The sequence below is a fragment of the Capsicum annuum genome, chromosome 2 (genome assembly GCF_002878395.1).
Source record: "Capsicum annuum cultivar UCD-10X-F1 chromosome 2, UCD10Xv1.1, whole genome shotgun sequence".
In the NCBI taxonomy this organism is placed as follows: Eukaryota; Viridiplantae; Streptophyta; class Magnoliopsida; order Solanales; family Solanaceae; genus Capsicum; species Capsicum annuum.
This window is the reverse complement of record NC_061112.1, coordinates 34,528,041-34,552,587: the sequence shown is the minus strand read 5'-3', so window position 1 is coordinate 34,552,587 and position 24,547 is coordinate 34,528,041. Positions and strand designations below refer to the sequence as shown.

Sequence of the window (24,547 nt, the reverse complement as noted above, 5' to 3'; positions counted from 1 at the left end):
ACTCGTTTCTATTTCTAACTAGGAAATTAATAAAATCCTATTCTATCTTCGACTAGGATACTAATAAAATCCTATTCTATCTCAACTAAATAACTGAATTTCAGAAATAAATTACTAAACTAAAAAAAAAAATAACAGCAAATAACTCAATACTTCAACACTCCTCCTTGAAATATTTGCATGCTGGTAACACCAAGTTGTTCACGAAGAGTTTCAAATCTGAATTTGGGAAGAGCTTTGGTAAACATATCAGCAAGTTTCAATCCCTCCTTGGTCTCAGCAATTTCATTGAACATATCAATACATTTCTTCACAAGGTTCTTCCTAATCACCTTGAGAATGTTGTTCTTTTGTGAGACTATCTCACGAGAGATGTTGAGAGGCAAATCATCAGAGTCCACAACACTCTTCACAAATCCAAGGTACTCGGGCATAACCTCCTCACAGTTATCCATAATGAACACCCTCCAGACATATAACTTGACGTTGTTCATTTTTTTCCAAACTTCAGATTCTAACATAGCATCTTGCTTCAAGAAAACTGCATGCTCCTCATCTTCAGAAGCCTCGGCAAAAGTTGCAACAATATTTTTTGTACTGTGGAGGTATTCAGCCCTTGAATTTTTAGTCCAGAATTCTTTTCCTGACATCTTTCCAGAAACAAAGTTTAAATATGCTTGGCAAACCGCTGGTTTCTCAGCAAAAATCTGATGAATAACCTCTGGAGTCAAGTTAAATGTAACTTTGTTAGTCTGACCATCGAATAATGGTTTTACACCCATGTTATTTTTTAAAGCTACCCGCTGTTTTGGCTTCTTGTTTTCAGTCTGCTCAAGCAACCTCTTCCTAGCGGCCCAAAATTCAACCTCTGATAGAATACCTCCAATGACCAATTGCCTGTGGAGTTTCTGCAACTCACTGTTCTCCTGCAGTAACTTAGTCCGACACCCCATTTCTGTTGCACTGAGTTGCTCATCATGCGGAACATCAGGTTTTTCGGTTAGTCTGACCATCGAATAATGGTTTTACACTCATGTCATTTTTTAAAGCTACCCGCTGTTTTGGCTTCTTGTTTTCAGTCTGCTCAAGCAACCTCTTCCTAGCGGCCCAAAATTCAACCTCTGATAGAATACCTCCAATGACCAATTGCCTGTGGAGTTTCTGCAACTCACTGTTCTCCTACAGTAACTTAATCCGACACCCCATTTCTGTTGCACTGAGTTGCTCATCATACGGAACATCAGGTTTTTCGGAAGTAGCTTTCCCCACTTCCCCACAAGCTGCAATTATTGAGGCAACAAAGTCCCGACACTGGTCACGGTCAGGGAAGCTATCAAACTCGAAACGATAATTTCCACCCTGATCTTGTGTAAGCTTAAAGTAGAGCCTGCTTACTTGAACCCTCATTGTCTTTCTTGGTCTCGTCTTCATCATTACTGATTTCTTTCTCAGTAGTCTTCTCAGCCCAGAGGTAAATTGGATAGCTAGTGAATTCAGAGTGCTCCTTTACGAGATCCTTGATTCTCTGTTCTTCCAAGTACTCCAGCTGGTCTTCCTTGAGGAAGAGAGTTATCTTTGTTCCTCTGCCCAATTGCTCAACATTTATATCCCTCGTAACAGTGAATGAACCACCTACTTGTGATTTCCAGATATACTGTTCGTCATCGTTGTGCTTGGTGGTCAAAATAACCAGCTCACATTGACTACTTTGACAAACTTGCTCAGTATTTGAGTTCCAACTCAAAGGAAAACTTCTTTTTATCATTTCAACTGTAATCACTTCTTGGCCGCTAGATTCAGAAACAACACATTTTGTCTTTGAACAGTAACATATAATCTTGTTCTAGCATTTGACCAACACTCAATAGATTTTGGTCAAGATCAGGTACCAACAAAACATCTTGAATAAATTTAGTACCTTTGGGAGCTTTAATTGCCACAGTTCCTTTACCAACAATCTCCAACTTGGTTTTATCGGCCAACTTGACACTACCTTTGGCAGATTCCAACTCCGTAAAATATTCTCGTTTGCTGGTCATGTGTTGAGTGCAACCACTGTCCAGAAACCATGTGTTTTCATCATTCAATCTTGTTACTGCCATCGCCATAAACAAAAACTCCTCATATTCTTCAACTTCCGAACGTTGGCTTTTTAAGTTTGTTGGTTGTTCTCCTTCTTCACTCTGCAAAACCTTTCAATATGACCAAGCTTATTGCAATATCTACACTGGAGAGGTGGTTTCTTCCCCTTAAACTAACAATCATCCTTATTATGATTGGTTTTTCTGCAATACTTGCATGGAGGAAAGTTCTCTCTTCTTGACTCCATTGCGAGAATCGCCTTGATTATTTCTACTGGAATTAGTAGAAGTTTTTGGGATTTTACCTTCCTCTTGCATTTGCATTTTCCCTTTGAACTTGGCTTGAAGAGCATTTTCAGTAGCTTCTTCTAGCCTCAAGGATCTCTTTGCTCTTGAGCTTGAAGAGCATGTACAAGTTCTGAAGGTGACAGTTTTGTAAGATCCTTCGAATCTTCGAGTGAGGAGATCTTTGCTTCAAATCTTTCCGGCAAACTCACAAGCCCATGATTCTTGAATCTGTAAGCTCTTCTCCCATAAGTCTGATTTGGTTTACAACCAGAGAATTCTTCAATAGTTTCTGAATCCTTCATTCTGAGAATTTCAAACTCTCTTCTCAGATTTATCACTTTTATTTGCCGGATCTTGTCACTTCCATGAAATTCTTCTTTCAACTTGTCCCAAGCCTCCTTTGCATTCTCACTGGCCATAACTCTAGCGAAAATTACTTCCGAAAGTGCTGATTGTATGCAAGAGAGAGCTTTACAGTTTTTTGAAACCTCTTCTCTGTGATTCTTAATTTGCGCCATAGTTGGATTATTTGGCAAAGGATTTACCTCTCCTCCAACCTCTACCACATCCCAAAGATCATATGCTCGCAAGTATGTTCTCATCTTGAGATCCCAAATTGAATAATTCTCACCAGAAAAAATTAGGGGTGAAGGAATTGGGAAATTGTTGGAAGCCATAACAATATTGACTTTTACGCAGGGTTATTTTTGGTGCTCTCTCTCACAGATCCCTCAAGAAATTGGCTCTTGATACCAATTGTTGTTCTACAGAATACACAGAAGAAAACAGTAGTTTGAGGGTAAAAAATATTCTGCTTATTTATTCATTCACATCTGAGAATATAAATAGACAAAAAACACTTATTTTATTTCTAACTAGGAAATAATAAAATCCTATTCTATCTTCAACTAGGATACTAATAAAATCCTATTCTATCTCAACTAAATAACTGAATTTCATAAATAAAATTACTAAACTAAAAAAGAAAATAACAGCAAATAACTCAATACTTCAACAGTTAGCCATACAACTTTCGAGGTTCAGGAGATAAGTGATAATTGGTTTGAGTTCGTGGAGAGGAAGAGATACTATGTCAGCAGTTGACAGAACCAATCTTTTGGGTATTTGCAAATGATAAGTGATAATTGGTTCGAGTTCGTGGAGAGGAGGAGATACTATGTCAGCAGTTAACAGAACCAATCTTTTAGGTATTTGCAAATGCATGGAATTGGCATCGAAGGGACACAGGAAAATTTGTAGAAACTGAAGGTATCAAAGTCAGCTATATTCTTCCAATATTTTCCAAAATTTTAATATGATGGGAAGGTTCATTAAAATAGTTGCAGTCAAAGGGAGTAATAGGGTGATGATTTTCATTACTAAACAATCTGGGCTGGCGAGATTTTACAGGAAAGATTACAAAGTTTATATCAGAAAGCAAAAGTCAGATGAAGGAAACAAAAGTGAATATCAGAGGTGAGAGCTACGCTCAGGTAGCCCAAATTGAAGGATGGCCTAATGATGAAATCAGAATGGAGAAGGATGAAACGATAGAGCCAAACAAATTTCGTATTGATGCAAATTCTTCACAGAGTAGGGTGGACTTCCACCGAAGGTGTCTATTGGGTTCCTTTAGAGATGATACACTGAAACCACCTTCCCAGAAAGACATCCAAAATTAGGCCAATAAATCATGGAAGCTACACGCAGGAGTGAAGGTCAAGGAATTGAACAATGAATACTTTCTATTTGAATTTCCTTGAGAACTGAAATGGAAAGAGTAAAAATGGGAATATGGGCTTTCAGTAACAATGATTTGGTTTTGGAATGGCAGTCCCTATGTCTACACATGTTATAGGAAAAACTGTAAACCAACGCATATTTAGATTAAATAGTTGGGTTTCCCATCTTATCTCTGGTCAAAAAATCTATTCAAAGCAATTGGTGATCGCTATAGAGGTTTTGTTGATATAGATGATGACACTAGATACAGGCATCAACTAAGATGGGCAAGAATTTGCGTGAAGAATTCTGATTTTCACTTCCCAACAACAGTGGATTTAAGTGTTAATGATCTTAACTTTTCAGTACTGTTGTAGGTGGAGTAGGGGTGTGCATCGGTCGGTTCGGTTCGTTTTTATGTGCTATTGGTTCAGTTTTCGATTTTTAAATATGTAAAACCAATAACCAACCAATAAGATATTTTCTTTATCAGTTTTGGTTTATCAATTTTTGATCCTTAACGGTTCGATTTTCGGTTTAACCAATAAAAAAATACTTATAAAATAGAAATAGTAACAACTAACATAAAAAAACGAAATCTTAGTTAACGCCAAAATCCTACGCAATGCATTTTAGTTTACAAGAATCTTCAAACTTGAACTGAATGTTAGTTAGAAAAAAAATTAAATCCTAATTGTTGGAAGCTATAAATGCTTTAAGTTTTTCAATACGATAATAGTCGAGCTTTATATTATGCCTTTGTTGCCCTGAATAGGTTAATACTTTGTGACTCACTGAATTATGAATAAGTAGTGCATATAATATATATATGCATACACATATCTATCTATCTATAGAGAGAGAGAGAGAAAGAGAAATTTATATATATAGCATAAATAGGGATAAAACAATAATTTAGTTTATCCTTATTGGGTTATCGGTTTAACCGATAACCCAATAAGCTAAAACCGAAACCGAACCATTTACCCAATAAATCTTTTTATAAAACCAATAAAAAATCGTTAAACCAATAACATTTTTATTGGTTTGATTTATCGGTCGGTTAGGTTTTTGCACACCCCTAAAGTGGAGTCTGTAGCATGGGTGGATGATTCCGGCGGGAATCTAGTGGCAAGTAGCCGGAGAACACAACAAAACTCGAGAAACTGAATTAACGGTGAAGAACTGACGCCGCCAAGTCCCAATGGAGAAGAAGTTTCGGGATTGGTTAACAAAGAAACATGCATGATTAATAAACCAGATGGGGAGAAAAGCTTAAAAATTAATTCTAAGAAGGGACACCTGGTGGATAAAGGTAAAAATAAATTAGGGGATTGGGAAATTGGGCCATTAAGACATAACATAAGATTTGGGCTTGATTATAACTGTTCCAAACAGAACAGAGAACAAAATTTTGCAGGCCCAAGAAATAATCCAAATCTATTTACAGGCCCATCTAGATAGATCCATGTATTAAAAAATCTATACAACCCCACTTGCTGCAAAATCAATTCGACCCTCTTGTGGTTGAAATAAAGGCGAATCAAATTCAAAAGTTTTCTCGGATAGCGATTGATGGTGAGGAAAATCATGGTGAAACTGAAGATAGATCATGGGAATTGGGTGTCACTTATTTCACAGAGGAGGATCGTTATGACAATTTGGGAAAATTCCAACCAGAAGATAATACTTCTTCTTATAGAGAGAGCAACGGAGAGATTTCTGGAAGCTTATCTGATAGTGAATTGGACTGATAGGGCTCAAGTGATGATAAGACAAGAACAAGCTAGCATTGATGTAGCCCATAATATACTTATGCTTCCATGGCGTGAGAACATGCAAGAGAAATTAATTAAAATTGAAGCATCCAGATGGGTGAAGATGAACATGATCAGAATTAGCAAGCAATTGGGGATGAAGTCAGGGGAGACAGAAGATAAACTACTCAAATTGTTGTTACGTATTGATAGTGCTAAGCCCAAAGAATCTATATCCTCTCCATTACGGATTACTTCACCAAGAAAAAAATGTGAAAGGGTGAAAAAGATGCTGGAATTTGGGATAGGCTTCGGAAGTGAGCTAAGCAAGAGAGGTAGGAGCAGGGAAAAGGAGGCTTCGTCAATTGCATAATGAAGTTGAAGATTATTTGTTGGAATGTGCGGGGTATGAATGACAAAGAAAAAAGGAGGATAATAGATCTTTTAATTCGAAAATGGAATACTGACATCATGTGCTTAACAAAGACAAAAATGAATAAGATCGACTTACCTTGTATCAAACAGGTTGGTGGCTCTAGATGGATAGATTGGGTTGAATTGGAAGCTCGGGGAAGTAGTGGGGGAATATTGGTATATTGGGATAAAAGAAGATGGCAATATACGTATAAGGAAGTGGGACATCATTCTATTACTATAATCCTTGAGGGAGTGAGTTTGGGGCTACAGTATGTGAATACTTCACACAGGTATATGGGCCATGTTATAGAAAAGAAAAAAAAATTATGGAAAGAGCTGATAGATGTTCATGAAACTATAACCCAATTGTGGGCAATCGCGGGTGATTTTAATGTAATTAGAAAGAAAAAATTTATGAAAAGAGCTGACAGATGTACACGGAGCTATAACCCAACCATGGGCAATCGTGGGTGATTTTAATGTAATTAGAAAGACAAAAGTTATGGAAAGAGCTGACAGATGTTCACGAAACTATAACCCAGTCGTGGGCAATCGCGGGTAATTTTAATGTAATTAGATTTGAAGAAAAGAGAACAGGAAGGAAGTGCCATAAATACTAGAGCAATGAGAGAATTTTCAAGAGCAATACATGATCTTTCTTTGATGTATCCCTCTACATGGGGGGATCATTTACATAGTTCAGAGGCAGTAATATTCAGACGGCTTCCAGATTAGATGGATTCCTGATTTCAGAAAGGTGGGATGAGCACTTCAAGGCTATCAAACAAAGAGTACTTCCCAGAACAACATCTGATCATTGTCCCATCTTACAGGAATGTGGTAAATGGATTAGGGGCAAAGGATACTTCAAGTTTGAAAATATGTGGTTCGAACACCAAGGATTTGTCGATTTAATAGATAACTAGTAGAAGTCATATAATAGTCAAAGAGAACCAGATGTTGTCCTTGCTAAGAAACTGAGATTGTTAAAGGCGGACCTGAAAAAGTGGAACAAGGAAGTATTTGGCAATTTAGAATTGAGGTAAAATAGAGCATTAGAAAAATTGAAAAATATTGATCACATGCTAAGGAGTAACCAGAACGATGAGCAATTAGAGGTGGAAAGGAACAAAGTCATCAGGGAGTTAGAGGAAATAGCAAAATCTGAAGAAATAAGCTGGAGACAGAAATCTAGGTGTTTGTGGTTAGAACATGGAGATAAAAACACAAAAATTTCACAAGCATTGATAAATTAATGATGGAAGGGGAGCTTGTTAAAGATGATGAGTTGATTAATGACCATATTCAGGGATTTTATGAAGATATTTTTACTGAAACCGAAGTTTGGAGACCCAAGTTGTGAAGATGATAATTTGAAAAAACTGTCAGATGATGAAAAAGAGTGGTTGGAGATGCCATTTATACTTTTGAAGAAATGGAAACAGTAATCAGCTCTTTTGGTGGTGATAAAGAACCGGGCCCGGATGGTTTTAATCTTCACTTCTTTCAAAAGTGCTGGAAAACTGTAAAAGAGGATGCGTGGAATGTTGTGGATTCTTTTCAACAACAAGGCACCTTTGTTAGAAGCATTAATCTACCTTCATAGCCTTGATACCAAAAAAGAAGGGAGCTGTGGAAATAAAAGATTTCAGGCTTATCAGTCTCTTGGGAAGTGTATACAAGATATTGGCAAAGTTGTTGGCTGAACGATTGAAACTAGTTGTTGACAAGTTGATCTCTCATCATCAGAATGCCTTTATTAAAGGTAGACAAATAGCACATGCAGCTTAGGTGGCTAATGAAAGTGTGGACCATTTGTCGAAATTAAAGAAGAGAGGTGTAGTTTGCAAACTTGATCAAGCTTATAATCATGTAAATTGGGCTTGCTTGATCAACATTATGAAGTTGATGAATTTCGGGAACAAATGGCTTGACTGGATTAGATTTTGCATTTCTACGATCAGATTTTCAGTCTTAATAAATGGAAGTCCTCACGGTTATTTCAAATCTTAAAGAGGATTGAGACAAGGTAACCCTCTATCACCTTATTTGTTTGTTTTAGTAATGGAAATGTTGAGTAACATATTAAGAAGGCTGAACAATTGGGTTGGATTAAGGGATTGTGTATCAGCAGAAATAATGGTAACAATGTGATGTTGTCTCATATTTTATATGCGGACGACACACTCTTATTTTGTGAAGCAGAGAAAGAACAGTTTCTTCATCTTAGAGGAATCCTATTGAGTTTTGAAGCAGTTTCTTGATTGGAAGTAAATTTGGCAAAGAGCAGTATATTTAGTATAAATGTTGATGATTGTATAGAAGAATTAGCAGACATTTTGCGGTGCCAGGTGTAGTGAGAGAGAATGACCAAAATATTTGGCAAAGTGTTTTGGACAGATGTGCCAACAAATTGGCTCCCGGGAAGAAGCAACATTTGTCATTTGGAGGAAGAACTCACATTGAGTCAGTGTTTTAGATAGCTTGCCTTCCTATCTAATGTCACTATTTGTTATGTCCTATGCAGTTGAAAAGAAGATGAACTCTATGGGGAATAAGTTTTTATGGGAAGGAAATAGTTACAACAAAAATTTTCACTTAGTTAGATGGCAAGTGGTCACTAAAGGAAAGAAAGGGGGTGGATTGGAAATTAGAAACTTGAGATTGCATAATAAAAGAACGTTGTTTAAGTGACTTTGGAAATTTAGTAGGGATGAAGGAGTAGTTTGGATTAAAATAATTGAAGCAATTTGAGGTAGTAGGTGAGGCTGGTATCCCCCTTAAATATTTTATATACTAGACTAGATGGGGAGTTTGGAAAGGGATTTAAAAATTATGGGCCGAATTTCAGTAATTCACCAGATTTGGAGGTGGGGAATGGAGCAAATATTAGATTTTGGACTGATTTATGGATTGGCAATGAATGCTTGAAATAAAAATTTCCTCTTTTTTTCGGTTGTTACAATAACAAAGATGGAGTTGTAGCTGATTTTTATTCCGACACTAGATGGCAAATGAATTTTAGAAGAAATCTAAATGATCGGGAAATTAAAGATTTTTGTCAATTACTCCAGCTGGAAAATTCTCACATTGATCAGAGTAAGGGGGATTCTTTAGTATGGATAGATAGTAAAGATGGATCATTTTCGGTAAAAAAGTGTTACAGTCTTCTTATGACGCAATCAGGATTCTGGGATACTAGTTGGCCGCGGAAAGGGATCTGGAGAACTAAAGCTCCTTCAAAGGTAGCTTCTTTTGGTTGGATTGCAGCATGGGGAGCTTGCCTAACACAGGATAATTTACAGAAAAGGGGTTTTACACTAAGTAACAGATGTTACTTATGTGAAGAAGAGGTGGAGACTGAATCACCTTCTTATGCACTGCAGTGTTGGGAATTTTTCTTCAGTATATGTGGGATTTCGTGGATCATGCCTCAGAATGTGAAGGAATTATTGGAGAGTTGGCAACACCAGAGAATGCATAAAGCTTTGAAGCAAATATGGAGAACCATACCTTTGGGCATATTCTGGACTATTTGGTTAGAAAAAAACAACACTTGTTTTGAAGGGCAAAAGGTTCATATTTCTCGAGTTAAAAGCAAGTGTTTACATAATTTGTTTTGTTGGAGTAAAAGTAGTTTCATTGATAGTATAGATCAATATATGGACTTTTGGGAGTTGCTAGGGAGTTTTTGTAGTTGATTGTATGGATATACCCAACAGTCTTTTGTAACTTCTAATTTTGGTACCTTCTTGGTACTTGGCCAATAAACCTTTACCTTATCAAAAAGAAAAACAAAAAAGTCTTCTCAAAGTCTGCTTATGTTCTTTCATACTCCCCCATTGATAGTACTCCATCTATCCTTCCTTCCCATAAACAACATTTATAAGCTTTTTCCAAATTTCCTCACCTTCCAAGTTGTACCTCCACAACCATTTGAGAAGCAAACTTTTATTATGCAGCTTCAGATTTCTCACTCCTAAGGCAGCCCTCTTCTTGTCTTTAAGAACCACTTACATTCACCAAATGAAATTTTTTCTAGTCTACATTACCTTCCCATAAAAATTGACTTCTCAAAGAGTTCATTCTTTTCTCCACATTGACTGGCATCGAGAATAGGGACATTAGATGAGTAGGCATACCATCCAATACACTGTTAACAATAGTAAATCTGCCCCCAAAAGATAATTATTGTTTCTTCCACGGAGTACGTCTACTAACGCTTCTATCTAAGGCAACTCGCCAAGTACTTTGATTATTCCTTTTTGCCCCTAGTGGAAGTCCCAAATAAACCGTGGGAAACTTTTCCACCTTACATCCCAGAATGTCGGCTAGTTCTTCTATGCAACCATCTGCATTAATGCTGAAAATACCACACTTTGCCAGATTAACTTTCAAACCTGTAACTGCTTCAAAAATCAGCAAAATCCCTCAAAAATAAAGTACTTGTTCCTTTTCTGCTTCAAAGAAAAGAAGTGTGTCATCGGCATAAAGAATGTGCGACATCATAACCTTATCAATACAATTTCTTCCAAAGCTCATGCCTTTTATCCAACCCAATTTTTCGGCTTGCTTCACCATCACATTGAGTTTCCAATGCAGGAATAAGTGATAACATCTTCTATCTCCCTTAACATGTGGCATTGAAATATGCAACCCCCAGCTCTACAAGTTAAGTTGTTTAACAGCTTCACAACAACCACCCGACTAATAACCAACGGCCCAACAAAAGCAGGCAACCACATGGAGCTTTACTTTCCAAATTATATTCCACAGCCACTTGTTGGAACGAGCTGCTGTAGCATCTCTCTTACTTCTCCCCATATCTTCTTCTCCTTCAACTAGCATGTTAATGAGGACACACAAGTGGAAAACATATTAGCTAGCCAACATAGAATCACTGTCTGTTCAAACTAGAAAGTATTCAGGCACAGCACTATGACAGCTCAGAAGACATAATCAGAAACCGAAAAGCAGATTCTCTGTCTTTCCATCATAATGCTTCGAAGTTCGAAATGACAATATTTTCATATCTTTCCTGTTGATCATTCCTCAATCTACCGGTATCTGATCAAAAAAATTGCATTCTCTCCTATAGATAGCTAAATAAAATGATTTTCCAGTTCGGGGGAGAATTCACCATATTCATTGAGAATTGAATTGACCTTTCATTTATTACGAGCGGAGGATCTAACATAGAAATTACTGTCGATATTCTGACCCAAAAATTGCATATTCCATCCTCAGGGAGTGCTTCGTTCTAGGTTACTGACATTTCCTTTTCTGGACCTGGATGGCCCCCGCTTCACCAAGGAAAAGAAGAGGAAACAATCTTAATGCATGCTGCACTTGGCTCAGGATATATAACTCAGTTGGTAGACCTCCACTCTTGCAATGGGGATCCACGGTTCACTTAAGCCTTGTGGCAGAACCTACAAAAGGCTTTTGGTGGCAGAGTGAATCATAGCACAACCTTTTATCCTCAAACCTATGGCCAGTCAGAGAGGACCATCCAGACATTGGCGACATGGAGGCTATCTGGAGGTAACCCGAGAACATCACTCTATCGAAGTAGCTCAGATTCTCAACCCCCACCCACTTACTCCCGCAATACAACTGTACTCAATATAAATGTTCAATATTTTACAGTAGCTGCAACTTCCAATTGAAAATCACATCAGGAATTATTTTACAGTAGCTGCAACTTTCAATTGAAAATCACATCAGGAATTAGATGAACAAAAAATCCAAATGAGACCACAGTTACTGGGTCTAAGAATTCAACTAGGATTAGAGACTCTGCACGAAAGATTGATAACCAGAGAAAAAGGAGAAAAGAATAAAACATGGATAACCGCTTCAAATTAGTTCATGTAATGTAGTGAGTCTTCCAAGCAGAACTATTTCACTAGCTTTACTTGTAAAAAAAGTGCACACTAAATTAAACTGAAAAGTTCTGCACAACCAGATGTCAAGAAATACTCTGTTAGCAAATTCCGTTTAAAGAATTTTTAGCAAAACTGAATCCAAAACAGTTCAATCACACATTGAACACCATACCAAGCATCCAAACTCAACCCCTTTCCGAGTCTCTCCACCACCACCCAGCCCCCAAAAGAAACCCCCCCCCCCCCCCCCCCCCCCTTCCTTTTCTCCCCACCAATTTCCCAACAAAAGGAACACCAGTATTATTGAAACACTCCGAACTTTGGCCCTTACAAATTTCTTGAGTATTGAACCTTCTGATCATCATACGACTCACACAATAAGTTATATGGTGTGGTTAGGAGTCTAGGGACCCTAGTCGTATGTTGGTCAGTGTGTTATTGGCCAAGTTCTGTTCAAGGTACGAGAGACTCCATACGAGTCGGATGATCAAGTGACGAGAAGTATAGGGTCCAATCGTAAGTTGTCCAGTGTCTAGCCTTTGATGTTCTACCTAGGGTACGACTTGATGATGCTAGTCGTATGGTGATGACATGAGTTGGGCAAGGGAGTCGTATGTATGTTGGACAGAATGTGGTGTCCAACTTTCTAACCAAGTGACGATTTAAGGGTACCACTCGTATGATGTGGTTACGAGTTGGAGGGTCCACTCATACCCACCCACGAGTTTTCCACAACTTCTAAGCTGAGGGTAGTTTGGACATTTACCACCCCAAACCCTTAAGACCCCACGTCTTATAACACTTATTGGGCATTCATTCTACACTTTAGAAGATCAAAACTCTCTAAGAACTTCTCAAGGGGATTGGGCTAGGGTTTCTTCAAGGTGATCATCTAAAGGCTTAAAGATCAAAATCTCTCCATGAATCTTTGTAACTCAGGCATGTGACTCTTCCCCCATTGTTAGTTCACAAAAATCATGTGTTTTAAACATTGTTCATGATTCATTAATGGTGGTCTTGAAAACCATGGTTGAGAGTTTGAATGCATAATGTTGAGTATTGTTTTCTCATGTTTTAAACTATGATTATACATGTTTTGTCAATGGTTTTGCACATGTGGGTGCATGGGAATTGTGGTTTAATAAATGGGTCATGTTTAACCCTAGACTTGATAGTTTTTGGCGTTGAATAATGGTTTGCTAATGGTATGCCCTCAACCTGTTTGTGAAAATGTCAATGAGAAGAATCTTGTCACATATGAATTGTGTTTGAACTAAGGCATTGTCCCATAACCATTGATGACTGGTAAATGGTTTTATGAAGGCCTTGTTGGCCATAAATTGATTTGAATCGTAACCTTGGTGGTTTAATTAGCTAAATGGGTTCGAGTCCCTAAATGTTGAATTGAATTGACATGGGTTTGAGTCCCAAAGTTGAATGATAATGGTTATGACATGTTGTATGCTTGCAAGTGGGGTTGGTATGATCATACCAACGAGATGCCTTTGGTAAATAATTGAATAATTAGTTGTGTATATATGTAATGAACGTTTTTAAATTGGGCCTTACAGCGGAATGTGTAGCCAGGCCGTGAAAGTGGAGTTCAAAGGACTAACACTAGAAACCGCGCTAGCCGGTGCGGGTGTCTAAATGACCGGGAGGTTCGAGTTCCCCAAATGCATATATGAATGGGAGGTTCGAGTCCCCCATATTGTATACATTGGTTCTTAAGTCACCTTGACTATGACGGGAGGTTCGAGTCCCTCATAAAGGCATATACGGATATGGATATTCTCTGGTTCGAGCGGCTACACACACTGGGGCCTTCAAACTAGGGGAGAGCTGGGCCCATATAGCCCGTGGGTGCCTTGTTTTATGACGGTTATGCTACACAGCCCAGGTTAAGGTTTTCAAGGTTCATGCTAAGCCTGGTTCCCTATTCCGGCACTATATATATATACATGTGATTGCATATGATGATTAGATTTGGTTTTGAATACAACAACAAAAACAACAACAACAAACCCAGTGTATTCCCACTTAGTGGGGTCTGGGGGGGGGTAAGATGTACGCAGTCCATACCTCTACCTCTGATGAAGTAGAAAGGCTGTTTCCGAAAGACCCCCGGCTCAAGTCACGAGATATCACACAAACACATAGTACAGCACAGAAGCAGATGACATAACATAGATACGGCACCCATAAGGAATATAAAACAGAGTAAAGCAGGAATGCAGGAATATAAAGCAGAGGAAAGCACACAAATTCGTAATAACCATGGAACACGGAACACGAAACACTGAATACGGAATCATAACAGGAATACACCCCCACCAATTAATTCCCTACACTAGCGACCCGAACTGGCCCTAATCCTCTGCCGTAATTCGCATCTTCCAGACCTTCCTATCTAGGGTCATGTCCTCGGTGAGCTGTAACTGTTCCATGTCCTGCCTAATCACCTCACCCCAGTACTTCTTCGGTCTACCCCTTCCCCGTCTAAAACCATCCAACGCTAGCCTCTCACACCTACGGACCGGGGCATCCATGCCCCTCCTCTTCACGTGTCCGAACCATCTCAATCGTGCTTCCCGCATCTTACACTCCACTGAAGTCACACCAACCTTCTCCCGGATAGTCTCATTCCGAACTCTATCCCCTCGGGTCAGTCCACACATCCAGCGCAACATCCGCATTTCTGCCACCTTCATTTTTTGGATGTGGGAGTTCTTAACTGGCCAACACTCCGCTCCATACAGCAAGGCCGGACGGACTACCACCCTATAGAATTTGCCTTTAAGCTTGGGCAGCACCTTCTTATCACACAGCACCCCCGATGCGAGTTTCCACTTCATTCATCCCGCCCCAATACGGTGCGAGACATCCTCGTCAATCTCACCGTTACTCTGGATCACGGACCCGAGATACTTGAACTTATCCCTCTTCCCTACCTCCTGTGCTTCTAGCGTCACTCCTACCTCATTCTCCCGCCTCACGTCATTAAACTTACATTCCACATACTCTGTCTTGGTTCTGCTCACCCTAAACCCTTTAGACTCCAGAGTTTGCCTCCACAACTCTAATTTGTCATTCACACCCCCTCGAGTCTCATCTATCAGGACTACATCGTCTGCAAAAAGCATACACCACGGCACCTCCCCTTGGATACGCCGCGTCAACACATCCATTACTAACGCAAACAAAAAGGGACTAAGAGTAGATCCCTGATGCAATCTTGTCAGGACAGTGAAATGCTCTGAGTCTCCTCCCGCCGTCCTCACCTGGGTTTTCGCTCCCTCATACATATCCTTAATTACTCTGATATATGCCTGCGGTACTCCACTCACCTCCAAGCATCTCCAAAGCACTTCCCTGGGGACTTTGTCGTACGCCTTTTCCAGGTCGATGAACACCATGTGCAGATCCTTCTTCCTCTCCCTATACTGCTCCACCAACCTCCGTACCAGGTGGATTGCCTCCGTCGTCGAGCGGCCGGGCATAAATCCGAACTGGTTTTCCGAAATAGACACTATCCGTCTCAGCCTCACCTCGACCACTCTCTCCCATATCTTCATAGAGTGACTCAGTAACTTAATCCCCCTATAGTTATTGCAACACTGAATGTCCCCCTTATTCTTATAAAGGGGGATCATGGTACTCCACCTCCACGCCTCGGGCATCTTTGCCGTCCTGAAAATTTCATTGAACAATGCAGTCAACCACCTTACACCAGCCTCTCCAACGAACTTCCAAAACTCCACCGGTATCTCATCCGGCCCCGTCGCCCTACCCCTTCGCATCCTGCGGACTGCCTGTCTAACCTCGTCTACCTTAAAACGTCTACAATAGCTAAAATCCCGACACTCCCCTGAGTGCTCCAGTTCCCCTAACACAATAGCTCTGTCCCCCTCGTCATTCAAGAGCCTATGAAAATACGACTGCCATCTCTTCTTTATGTGACCGTCCTCCACCAACACTCTACCGTCCTCCCCCTTAATGCACCTCACCTGATCGAGGTCACGACCCTTCCTCTCCCTAGCCTTAGCGAGTCGGAACAACTTTTTCTCCCCTCCTTTCCCCTGTAACCCTGCATACAAGCTCTCAAAAGCGGCCGTCTTAGCTGCCGTGACCGCTGACTTCGCCTCCTTCCTCGCTAGCTTGTACTCTTTCCTGTTTACCCGCTTCTCTTCTTCGTCCTTGCTTTCCACCAACTTAGCATACGCCTCTTTCTTGGTCTCCACTTTCTTCCCCACCTCTTCATTCCACCACCAATCCCCCCGATGATGTCCGGCCCGGCCCCTAGAAACACCCAACACCTCCCTTGCATTCTCCCTGATGCACGTTGCCGCCCTGTCCCACATATTATCCATGTCCCCCCTACACTCCCACACCCCCATTCCCGCCAACGTCTCCCCTATCTCCCACGCATTCACTGGCGTCAAGCCGCCCCACTTAATTCTCGATCTACACTCCTTACTCCTCCTCTTTCTATTCTTCTTTATACCCAAATCCATAACCAAGAGCCTATGTTGGGTCGAAAGATTCTCACTCGGGATGACTTTACAGTCTTTACACAACGCCCTATCCCCTTTCCTAAGCAACAAAAAGTCAATCTGGGTCCTGGCTATCGCGCTCCGAAAAGTGATCAGGTGCTCGTCCTTCTTCGGGAAGCCCGAGTTCACCACCACCAGCCCAAACGCCCTCGCAAACTCCAATAGGGTCGCACCCTCTTCATTTCTCTCCCCAAAACCAAAACCACCATGCACATCCCCAAAGCCTCCCGGTAGCGCCCCGATGTGCCCGTTGAAATCCCCCGCTACAACAATCTTCTCCGAACTGGGCACGCCTCTCACCACCTCCTCCAAAGCCTCCCAGAACCGCATCTTCTCCTCCCCCTCCGATCCCACATGCGGCGCATAGGCACTACACACGTTCAGGGTAAACCCCCGAATGACCAACTTAATAGTCATCAACCTATCGTTGATCCTCTTCACCTCCACTACCTGACCTCTAAGCTCTTCATCTACCAAGATGCCAACTCCATTCCTACGCCTGTCGCTCCCAGAGTACCACAGCTTGTAACCGTCCACATCCCTATCCTTAGACCCTACCCACTTGGTCTCTTGGACACACGCAAGGTTGATCCTTCTCTTCCTAAGAATCTTCACCAGCTCTATGGACTTCCCCTGAAGGGTCCCTATATTCCAAGACCCAACCCTCAGCCTACCGTCGCTATCCACGCGCCCCCCACTGCCCCCCCCCTCGGCCAAACCTTGGCCTCCCACCCACTCCCGCTCTCTCCCCATCTCCCTGATATTATTTTATCCTTATCCCTGAGTTACGTGCTAGTGCTCCAACAACTAACTGTCTCCGGACGTTGTATCCCCACGCGATGCAGGCACCGAAACTTCTTTTCCTGCACAGTGATCAGTGATCAGGTGCTCGAGTGGTTCGTGAGTTGACATTGAAGTGATGAACTTTCATACTTCGAAAGGCTTTATTTCATGGTCTATTTATTCCATGTCGTAGACTTTGTTTAAACTCTGTTTTGGCTATTGTCAGGGGCATGTCCCGACATTTTATTTACTTTGGATTTGTAGAGGCTTTGTGGATTACTATGGACTTGAGTGTATTAGTTTAGTGTGTTGTTTAGGTGGATTGGTTTAGACATCTCATGAGTTGTCATTAGTCTTATTTTGCTCCATCTTGTTATAGAAGGGGAGCCTTGAAGTAACTGGTAAAGTTGCTACCATGTGACCACGAGGTCATGGGTTCCAAACCTTGAAAACAGCCTCTTGCAGAAATGCAAGGTAAGGCTGCGTATGATACACCCTTGTGGTAGGGCCCTTTCCCGAACACCATGCATAGCAGTAGCTTTCGTGCACCGGGCTGCCCTTTTGTTATATGTTCGTTATTCATCCGACACTTGAGGTTGTTGTGTTGACTAGGTTAGGTGAAGGGGATGATCTCCAGTCCACGTGAGACTTGAGAAACCCGTCACGGCCAGGCCCTAGTTCGGGTTGTGACAAAGTTGATATCAGAGCCTAGGTTCATGGTCAATTGAGTGTCCACAAAGCCTTGTCAAGTAGAGTGTCTTTTGGGTGTGTAACGCGCCATACTTATAAGAGAGATGCTATGAGACATTTAGGAATGTTTTCCTTTCTTGTTGTCTTAATTTCGAGCTATAGAGTCTAAGATCCTGGATTCTTCTGATCTCCATTTGCTCGTCTTTCACATCATGTCTCCAAGAAGATCTGATGTTCATGCAAACTCTTTTGTCCCGTCCTGGGACAATGTGGGCACAGCCCATCCAACTTCTAGGTCCAGACCCGGTCGAGGGTCGTTGCATCTGACTATCCTTGTAAGGTCCCACCTATCCCCACTGATCCTGCTCTTGAGGGTGACACTCATACTCAGTCGCCTCCCGAGAAGGTTACTAATGCTGAGTTCTGTGGCTCCATTATCCTATTGACTCAGTTGGTGACATCTCAGTCCCAACAGTCGAGTCTTGCTGCTGCTATGGGTTCGTCTGAGGCCACTAGAGTTGGCCAATTTATGAGGTTGCATATCAGGGTTCCAGTGGCGTACATCAAAGCTATTAAGGACATGTACAATGGACGGAAGACTCGGGTGAGGATGGTGGGAGGAGACTGAGCATTTTCCGGTTGAGACAGGGTTGCATCAGGAATCGACTCAGTCCGCTCTTATTTGCGTTGGTGATGGACGTGTTGACGAAGTATTCAGGGGGTGCCTTGGTGTATGTTATTTGCGGATGATGTAGTGTTAATTGATGAGACGCGTGGGGAGGGGGGTGGATGAGAAATTGGAGGTTTGGAGCCAAACCTTTGAATTTAAAGGGTTCAGAGGTTGAGCAGGTCCAACACGGAGTATATGGAATGCAAGTTTAGTGACTTGAGGCAAGAGAATAAAGTGGTGGTGAGGTTGGATTCCCAGGAGGTTTGTAAGAGGGATAGTTTTAAGTATCTTGGGCCTATGATCCAGGGAAACGACGAGATTGATGAGGATGTCTCAAAACGTATTGGAGCGGGTTGGATGAAGTGGAGGCTCGCCTCGGAAGTGTTGTGTGATAACAAGGTACCCCTTAAGCTTAAAGAAAAATTCTACAGAGTGACAGTCCGTCCGGCTCTGTTGTATGGAGCGGAGTGTTGGCCAGTCAAGAACTCCCACATTCAAAAATTGAAGTTGGCGGAAATGAGAATGTTGCATTGGATGTGTGGGCTTACTAGAGGGGATAGAGTTAGAAATGAGATTATCCGGAAGAAGGTGGGAGTGGCTTCGGTGGAGGAGAAGATGCGGGAAGGAAGACTGAGATGGTTTGGGCATGTGATGAGGATGAGCACGGATGCCCCAGTTCGTAGGTGTGAGAGGCTAGCCTTAGACGAATTCAGAACTAGAGGTAGACCGAAGAAATACTAGAGGGAGGTGATTAGACATGACATGGAGCAGCTTCAGCTTACTGAGGACATGATCCTAGATAAGAAGGTGTGGAGGTCCCGGATAAGGGTAGAAGGGTAGTGTGGATGTGTGAGTTGTAGCTAGTAGTTAGGAGAGCTCTTGCGTAGCCGGGTTAGTAATCCTAGGATTGTGTCTATAGGTAGGAGACTCTAGGGGCGGGGTGGGTGTCTTTGGGCTAGTGAGTGTATGTTACTACTAGGTGGGTGTCCTATTTCTGATTTCTTTGGGTGTCCTATTTCTTATTTCTTACTTCCTATTTCGTATTTCGTATTGCTCGTATTTCTTCTTATTTCGTATTTCTCTGAGCTCTATTTGTATTATTCCTCGTTCATTATTTATGTTATGTCATCCATCATGTTTCATGTTTCATTATGACCTCGTTTACTATTCTTTGTCCTGAGTCGGGGGTCTATCGGAAACAGCCTCTCTACTTCTTCGGATGTAGCGGTATGGACTATGTACATTTAACCCTCCCCAGGACCCCACTTTGTGGGAATACACTGGGTTTGTTGTTGTTGTTATTGATCCTCCAATGTTTACTATACAAAGGTTGAAGAGGATCCTCAAAGCTTCATTAATGAGATGGAGAAGATCTTCTGGGTTATGCATGCTTCGGAGGTTCAGGGTTTAAAGTTTGTTGCCTATCAATTGAAAGATATGGCGTACCAGTGGTACGGAGAGTGAGAATAGTCGAGAGGTGAGGATGTTGGTTCTGCCTTGTAGGATGATTTCTCTAGTGCGTTTATGGATCGTTTCTTAACTCAGAAGTTGAGGGAGGCGAAAACGGAAGAATTTGTTAACTTGAAACAAGGAAGGATGACAGTCAAGGAGTATGCTTTGAAATTCCACCAGTTGTCCCGGTATGCTCCTGAATTGGTATCTAATATGAGGACCCGTATGAGAAAGTTTGCTTTGGGGTTGTCTCGTGAGTTGATTCTTGAGATTGGTTGTGTATATGCAGCAGGTCGAAGAGGAGAAAAAGAAGTAGGCTGAGATTGGTGAGAGGCAGAGTAACAGACTGGGGCTAATAACAGAGTGGGAGGTGGTCTAAGAAGAAGAGTTGGGGGAGTCCTAACTCCAATTCGACGGCTAGTGCCCCCTACCTAAAGTCGTCTGGTGACCGACGTTTCCAAGGTGATGCTTCTAAGGCACAAAGTGCCTAATCTCAGGCCAGTGAGGCCCAATCAGCACCATCCTACCCTCTTTGCAGATTCTGTGGTCAGTATCATCAGGGTCAGTGTGAGAAGGGAAGGAACTGGTGTTTTATGTGTGGTCAGGTTGGACATATACAGCGGGATGTCCCTCTAGAGTTGCTTCCAGGAAAACAAGGTTCCTGTTGCCTCTTCATCATCTCCTGCACCAAAGGGTCCCACTTTTGACTCCGGCACTGGTAGGAACCGTCTTTATGCTCTCACTACTCATTAGAAGTCCGAGGCATCTCCGGATGTTGTCACTGGTATGTTGAAACTCTTTTCCCGTGATGTGTATTATTTACTTGATCCGGGGTCCGCTCTCTTTTATGTGACTCCAATCGCTAACCATCTTTGGACGCTGTATCCCCATGCAATGCAGGCACCGAAACTTCTTATTCTTTTCCGGCATAGTGATCAGGTGTTCGATTGGTTTGTGAGTTGACATTAAAGTGGTGAGCTTCCATACTTCGGATGGCTTCATTTCATGGTCTATATATTCCATGTCCTAGACTTTATTTACACTCTGTTTTGGATATTATCGGGGGCATGTCCCGACATTTTCTTTACTTCGAATTTATAGAGGCTTTATGGATTTCTGTGGATTTGGGTGTGTTGGTTTAGTATGTTGTTTTGGTAGATTGGTTTAGACATTTCATGAGTTATCATTAGTCTTATTTTGCTCCGTCTTGATATATGTTCGGAATTCATCTGACACTTGAGGTTGTTGTGCTAACTAGGTTAGGTGAAGGGGGTGATCTCCGGTCTAACCAGGCCCTGGTTCAGGTCGTGACAGTTATCAAAAGCGCACTTAAGCCCTGAAGCAAGGCTCAAAACATGTAGAGCGTTTCGCCTCGCTTTATGTGTGCTTCACTGTCGTCATCAGGTTTCTAAGGAATACTTTTCCTTGCCAATAAGTCTCTTTTAAAAAGGTGACACCAAAAAAATGATATTTCACTTTATTATAATTGTTTTTCCACTTCTTTGTTCATATGTTTGTCATTCATGTTTATAATTATTAGTCTTGAACTAAACATAAATATCTGTATTTATTCTCCCTTTGAGCCTTTTTTAATTGAAGCCCACACTTTTATTTGTGCTTTCTTTAAGCCCCAACAGATCTTAGTGCTTTTTTGCACTTTTCACTCATGATAACATAGAGAAACACACAATGAGATGTGAGCTTTTCTGTCCAATGAGGCGATCCCTTACCTTTTCTTTCATTTGCTTTTCAAGTAAACTGTCTCCAAGAAAGAAGTGGAGCAAGTTACACTATCATAGAACAATACCATTCCAATCCTTGCGAGAAAAAAGGAATCAGTTCTACGGCACTGCATGGCACTGCAGAGGCTTGGTGAGTCTGAAATAACTAAAGTACCAACTCAGTTATTACAGGTAGTCCAATCTGTAATGAACGGAGATAGGCTAAGTTTTATTATTTATAGTTTGACCGTTCTTAGTATTTATTGCTACAATTTTAGCCTCATTTTATAATCTATTTTCATTAGTATCCCTGTCAGGTTTGCTCATATATTTTGTAACATAGCATTGTAGAGCTTTCTTGAATGAAAATCAGAGTTTCATCCTTTATTCCCTTTTCTTTCTTGTTCTTAGTTCTTTGCTTTCAATATTAATGGCATTCCCACTGTGGGTTTCGCTACACAATCCTTTGTTATTCCTATATCTATTTAAATCACTCAGCTTAGTTAATAAATTAAATTTCAATCTCCAACGAAATTCTAAGGAGATACAAACACAGAAAAACAAAGAGAAAACTCGACACGTCGAGTATGACATAAGAGACAAAGTTAAGAGGACTTTATCTCAATTGATACAATGAACAATGGTATAGCTTTCTTTTATAAACAGTAGTGGTGCAGTCATATGCAGTATATGACAACTATCTATCTATGGTAGAGAACAATCACATAGCATAACACTTACAGATAGATATATTCTAACAGGTACTAAGAATAAAGACATGTGTTATAAACACCATTGGTGCATAATAATGGAATTTATCAAGGAAGCATAAAGAACAAAGAATACCATGATTTATTAAGTAAACAAACAAATTCAAGTGTCAACACACAACCACCTACTTCAAACTTAAATGTCTTTACAACTTCTAACATATAATGCAACAAAGTCGAATGAAACCATAGGAATTTAGCCTTTCTCACCATCATGGAGTCAAGGCACCGCCTTCTAAGTTCTCCATCTGAACGCTGCTTTTCAAAGGCACATACTCTCCAAGGTATCCACCAAGATGATCATACAGAGCAGTCTTGTCGATCCCCTGATGATGGTAACTCTTGCAAACATAGTAAAACACACTTTGCATCAAAAGCCCCACGAGATTTACAATCACCAATACTCCAACCAAGAACCCACCAATCATAATCCTTGAAATCACATCATAATTTTTACCTCCATGGACCACAACTGACCCAAAAAAGCCATTAATTACCCCACAAATAGACAAATATACAAAAACAAGGAAAAATGCCATTCCTGTCCTTCCTTTCAACAATTCATAGCTCTTCTTCATAGCTCCTATCCCATAAACAGGCTCAAGAACAGACACCACACTAGACAAAAGCCACAATGCACTGATGTAAACATGCACCACAAGGAAGAGTATAAAGACAACCAAAAAGGCCAAAAGGAACAAAACCACATTCTGAATATCAACTGCTACTATCAAAATCACAAGAAAGATCAAGAAAACAGTGTTATACACCAACATAGATAGAGAAACACATATAAAGGTAATAAAAAGCCTCTTGAAAACACTGGGAATCGCAGCTAAGGTAGAGGAAAAAGAGACAGGCTTTGAGGTGTAAATTGATGCAAGAGTGAAAACAACAGCAGCAGTTGAAAGCAAAGAGAAAGCAAACAAGAAAAGTAGGTAACAAAACTGGAAAACAATGAGCTTGGTCCATCGAGAGGCATGAGATGAATTTGGGTTTTCTTGAAGCTGAGTAATGATGGGGTGAGAGAACAACGAATGAGCCAAGATTGCAAAAGAAAGAGGAAATATTAATGTAAGGGTAATAAGGTAGAAAGCTTTTGGAAATCTTTTGGGTATGGAGATTGATTCATGGAAAATACCAGGTATGGTCAAGAATTGAAGCTCTTCCGGTGGCAGATCCATGCTCTTGTTTCTGTCTGATCTCAAGAGGATGGACGATTTCAAGATTCTGAAATAGCTATGATCTTGATTCTTGCTCCAATGCACCGCCACGTTTTATTCCCGAAAAAGCTGGAAAAGTCTACGCGTTAAAGCATTAGTTACAAAGAGTGCTGCAACACTTTTTCCGAAATTTCTCAGCCCCCACCCGCAGCCTTTTTATATTAGACTCTTCATATATTTCCAAGGAAAAAAGTGAATTATTGGATATTTATTAATATTTCAAGTAAATTATTAATTTTTTTTTAAAATTTATCTTTATAATTTAACAATCAATTAACTTTTGAAAATATATTATAAAGTTTATTATTTTTTTTTTAGGGTAAAAATAGAAAGTTGTATTAAATTTATGTTTTTAATATTTTTTTCTTAATCTGTATATCAAAATTCAACAACTTATTTATTATGAAACGAAGGGAGTACAAAGGAATGTACGAGAATTGACTATATCCGACATTATAACTGTAATCTTGTGTTCAATACCTGTTATTGTATTTACAAAAAAGACTCAAAAATACTCCTGAACTATTCAAAA

General features: G+C 40.6%; 2 protein-coding genes across 5 annotated transcripts in view; both read right to left on the bottom strand.

Moving 5' to 3' along the window:
* The window catches only part of LOC107858441, a 28,312-nt gene extending 4,150 nt beyond the window's left edge, over window positions 1-24,162 (bottom strand). For 3 of the 4 annotated variants that reach the window (XR_007051636.1, XM_016703100.2, XM_016703099.2), the window contains exon 1: window positions 23,003-24,153. Coding sequence is in view for 3 of the 4 variants with exons in the window: in XM_016703100.2 (XP_016558586.1) it covers window positions 23,005-23,976 (972 nt within the window). In the remaining variant the exon portion in view is untranslated. Of the gene's footprint in view, window positions 1-23,002 lie in introns of all 4 variants that reach the window. The other variant, XM_016703098.2, reaches the window with a different exon arrangement.
* LOC107857713 lies at window positions 2,456-3,046 on the bottom strand. Its single transcript, XM_016702558.1, has one exon. The coding sequence runs from the start codon at window positions 3,044-3,046 to the stop codon at window positions 2,456-2,458; it is 591 nt and encodes a 196-aa protein (XP_016558044.1).
* Window positions 24,163-24,547: the final 385 nt, after the last annotated feature.